Raw genomic sequence first — 4,001 nt, forward strand, 5'->3', positions numbered from 1 at the left:
GTCTCCCTCACCCTCCGTACACCGTCCAGCCTCGAACGTTCCCGTCTCCCTCACCCTCCGTATCTCACAGTCCGTACACCGTCCGGACTCAAACGTTCTCAGCCCCTCAACCCTTCTCTGTCAACGGCCCCATCTCGACTGAACGCATCATCTACATGAAGCTGAACTCCCCACAAAAGTCTCAGTCCCCCGACCCTTGCGGTCGATCTCCTCTCACAGCGACGTGCGCTTCACTTGGTCGGTAACTACTCCCATCCCTCTCGAGGGCCCCCGACCGGTCGAGTGTTCCCCCGAACGGGAGAAAGGCCTCCCTGCACCAACCACCACCCCCCCTCACCTGGAAGTCCGCCTTCTTCCAGCCGTCCTTCTCCAGTGGTTTCCGAAGCTCCCGGTGGCTCCAGAGGGTCTGCAGAACTGCACTGGCCGCCTTCACCTCCCGCTCCGACCGAGTCCTGGGGCAGGAAGATCCCACAGCCGGGTCAGGAGAGCGGGAGGGGATATACGGAATGGGATGGAAGAACTTTGGGAGTGCGGACGGTGGGAGTGAATGGGAAGGGTTGAGTCCCATTGGGAGTGATCGGGAAGTGGTGGGTCCCATTGGGAGTGATCGGGAAGTGGTGGGTCCCATTGGGAGTGAATGGGAAGGGAAGGGGTCCCATTGGGAGTGAATGGGAAGGGTTGGGTCCCATTGGGAGTGAATGGGAAGGGTTGGGTCCCATTGGGAGTGAATGGGAAGGGGTGGGGTCCCATTGGGAGTGAACGGGAAGGGGAGGGGTCCCATTGGGAGTGAATGGGAAGGATTGGGTCCCATTGGGAGTGAATGGGAAGGGGTGGGTCCCATTGGGAGTGAATGGGAAGGGGTGGGTCCCATTGGGAGTGAATGGGAAGGGGTGGGTCCCATTGGGAGTGAACGGGAAGGGTTGGGTCCCATTGGGAGTGAACGGGAAGGATTGGGTCCCATTGGGATGAATGGGAAGGGGAGGGGTCCCATTGGGAGTGAACGGGAAGGGTTGGGTCCCATTGGGAGTGAACGGGAAGGATTGGGTCCCATTGGGAGTGAATGGGAAGGGGTGGGTCCCATTGGGAGTGAACGGGAAGGGGAGGGGTCCCATTGGGAGTGAATGGGAAGGGGTGGGTCCCATTGGGATGAATGGGAAGGGGTGGGGTCCCATTGGGATGAATGGGAAGGGGTGGGGTCCCATTGGGAGTGATCGGGAAGTGGTGGGTCCCATTGGGAGTGAATGGGAAGGGGAGGGGTCCCATTGGGAGTGAATGGGAAGGGGAGGGGTCCCATTGGGAGTGAACGGGAAGGGGAGGGGTCCCATTGGGAGTGAACGGGAAGGGGAGGGGTCCCATTGGGAGTGAACGGGAAGGGTTGGGTCCCATTGGGAGTGAACGGGAAGGATTGGGTCCCATTGGGAGTGAACGGGAAGGATTGGGTTCCATTGGGAGTGAATGGGAAGGGGAGGGGTCCCATTGGGAGTGAACGGGAAGGGGAGGGGTCCCGTTTGGGAGTGAACGGGAAGGATTGGGTCCCATTGGGAGTGAATGGGAAGGGGTGGGTCCCATTGGGAGTGAACGGGAATGGGAGGGGTCCCATTGGGAGTGAATGGGAAGGGGTGGGTCCCATTGGGATGAATGGGAAGGGGTGGGGTCCCATTGGGAGTGATCGGGAAGTGGTGGGTCCCATTGGGAGTGATCGGGAAGTGGTGGGTCCCATTGGGAGTGAATGGGAAGGGGAGGGGTCCCATTGGGAGTGAATGGGAAGGGGAGGGGTCCCATTGGGAGTGAATGGGAAGGGTTGGGTCCCATTGGGAGTGAATGGGAAGGGGTGGGTCCCATTGGGAGTGATCGGGAAGTGGTGGGTCCCATTGGGAGTGAATGGGAAGGGTTGGGTCCCATTGGGAGTGAATGGGAAGGGGTGGGGTCCCATTGGGAGTGAACGGGAAGGGGAGGGGTCCCATTGGGAGTGAATGGGAAGGATTGGGTCCCACTGGGAGTGAATGGGAAGGGGTGGGTCCCATTGGGAGTGAATGGGAAGAGGTGGGTCCCATTGGGAGTGAATGGGAAGGATTGGGTCCCATTGGGAGTGAACGGGAAGGGTTGGGTCCCATTGGGAGTGAACGGGAAGGATTGGGTCCCATTGGGATGAATGGGAAGGGGAGGGGTCCCATTGGGAGTGAACGGGAAGGGTTGGGTCCCATTGGGAGTGAACGGGAAGGATTGGGTCCCATTGGGAGTGAATGGGAAGGGGTGGGTCCCATTGGGAGTGAACGGGAAGGGGAGGGGTCCCATTGGGAGTGAATGGGAAGGGGTGGGTCCCATTGGGATGAATGGGAAGGGGTGGGGTCCCATTGGGATGAATGGGAAGGGGTGGGGTCCCATTGGGAGTGATCGGGAAGGGTTGGGTCCCATTGGGAGTGAACGGGAAGGATTGGGTCCCATTGGGAGTGAACGGGAAGGATTGGGTTCCATTGGGAGTGAATGGGAAGGGGAGGGGTCCCATTGGGAGTGAACGGGAAGGGGAGGGGTCCCGTTGGGAGTGAACGGGAAGGATTGGGTCCCATTGGGAGTGAATGGGAAGGGGTGGGTCCCATTGGGAGTGAACGGGAAGGGGAGGGGTCCCATTGGGAGTGAATGGGAAGGGGTGGGTCCCATTGGGATGAATGGGAAGGGGTGGGGTCCCATTGGGAGTGATCGGGAAGTGGTGGGTCCCATTGGGAGTGAATGGGAAGGGGAGGGGTCCCATTGGGAGTGAATGGGAAGGGTTGGGTCCCATTGGGAGTGAATGGGAAGGGGAGGGGTCCCATTGGGAGTGAATGGGAAGGGTTGGGTCCCATTGGGAGTGAATGGGAAGGGGTGGGTCCCATTGGGAGTGATCGGGAAGTGGTGAGTCCCATTGGGAGTGATTGGGAAGTGGTGGGTCCCATTGGGAGTGAATGGGAAGGGGAGGGGTCCCATTGGGAGTGAATGGGAAGGGTTGGGTCCTGTTGGGATGAATGGGAAGGGTTGTGTCCCATTGGGCCTGCTTGTGGTGGAAGGGAATGGGAAGGCAAAGGTTCCACTGGGAGTGTGGATGGTGGTAGTGAATGGGAAGGAGTTGGTTCCCTTTGGGAGTGCAGACAGTATGAGTCAGGGACTACCCTTACCCCGTCCGGTTGATGCCGACCAGTCTCTCCACCCCCTGGTTCTCCACCAGCCTGCGGGCGGCCTCCACGTTGTCCACCAGCAGCTCGTTGATGGTCTGCAGGATGGAGACCACCGCGTCTTCGGACAGATCTCGGCCCGGGTCCCCCTGCGAGGCCGGAGGCAGGTTGTGGATGAGGTCGGGCATGGCGTGCTTACCTGGGGAAAGAGCAGGCCGCAGGTTAGGGAGCAGTGGGGTGAGAGGAAAGAGAGAGGGGGGAAGGAGAGAGGGAGGGGAGGAGAGGGGGAGGGGAGGAGAGGGGGAAGGGAGGAGAGGGGGAAGGAGAGAGGGGGGGAGGAGAGAGGGGGGAAGGAGAGAGGGAGGGGAGGACGGAGGGGGAAGGAGAGAGGGGGAAGGAGAGAGGGAGGGGAGGAGAGAGAGAGGGGAGGAGAGACAGAGGGGAGAGGAGAGAGGGGGAAGGAGAGAGGGGGGGAGGAGAGAGGGGGAAGGAGAGAGGGGGAAGGAGAGAGAGGGGGGGGAGGAGAGAGGGGGAAGGAGAGAGGGGGGAAGGAGAGAGGGGGAAGGAGAGAGGGGGGAAGGAGAGAGGGGGGAAGGAGAGAGGGGGGAAGGAGAGAGGGGGAAGGAGAGAGGGGGGAAGGAGAGAGGGGGAAGGAGAGAGGGGGAAGGAGAGAGGGGGGAAGGAGGGGGGAAGGAGAGAGAAGGAGAGAGGGGGGAAGGAGAGGGGGGAAGGGAGAGGGAGGGGGGGGAGAGAGGGGGGAAGGAAGGGGGGGAAGAGGGGGGGAAGGAGAGGGGGGGAAGGAGAGAGGGGGGAAGGAGAGAGGGAGGGAAGGAGAGAGGGGGAAGGAGAGAGGGG

General features: G+C 61.2%; 1 protein-coding gene across 1 annotated transcript in view; it reads right to left on the bottom strand.

The window, feature by feature from the left end:
- The window catches only part of LOC134341737 (catenin delta-1-like), an 8,639-nt gene extending 5,299 nt beyond the window's left edge, over window positions 1-3,340 (bottom strand). The window contains exons 1-2 of the mRNA XM_063039640.1: window positions 3,150-3,340; window positions 338-452 (exon numbers count right to left, since the gene is read on the bottom strand). Coding sequence (XP_062895710.1) covers window positions 338-452; window positions 3,150-3,334 — 300 coding nt within the window. The 5' untranslated portion in view covers window positions 3,335-3,340. The remainder of the gene's footprint in view (window positions 1-337; window positions 453-3,149) is intronic.
- Between the last annotated feature and the right edge of the window lie 661 nt (window positions 3,341-4,001).

Source organism: Mobula hypostoma, unplaced genomic scaffold (genome assembly GCF_963921235.1).
Source record: "Mobula hypostoma unplaced genomic scaffold, sMobHyp1.1 scaffold_91, whole genome shotgun sequence".
NCBI lineage: Eukaryota > Metazoa > Chordata > Chondrichthyes > Myliobatiformes > Myliobatidae > Mobula > Mobula hypostoma.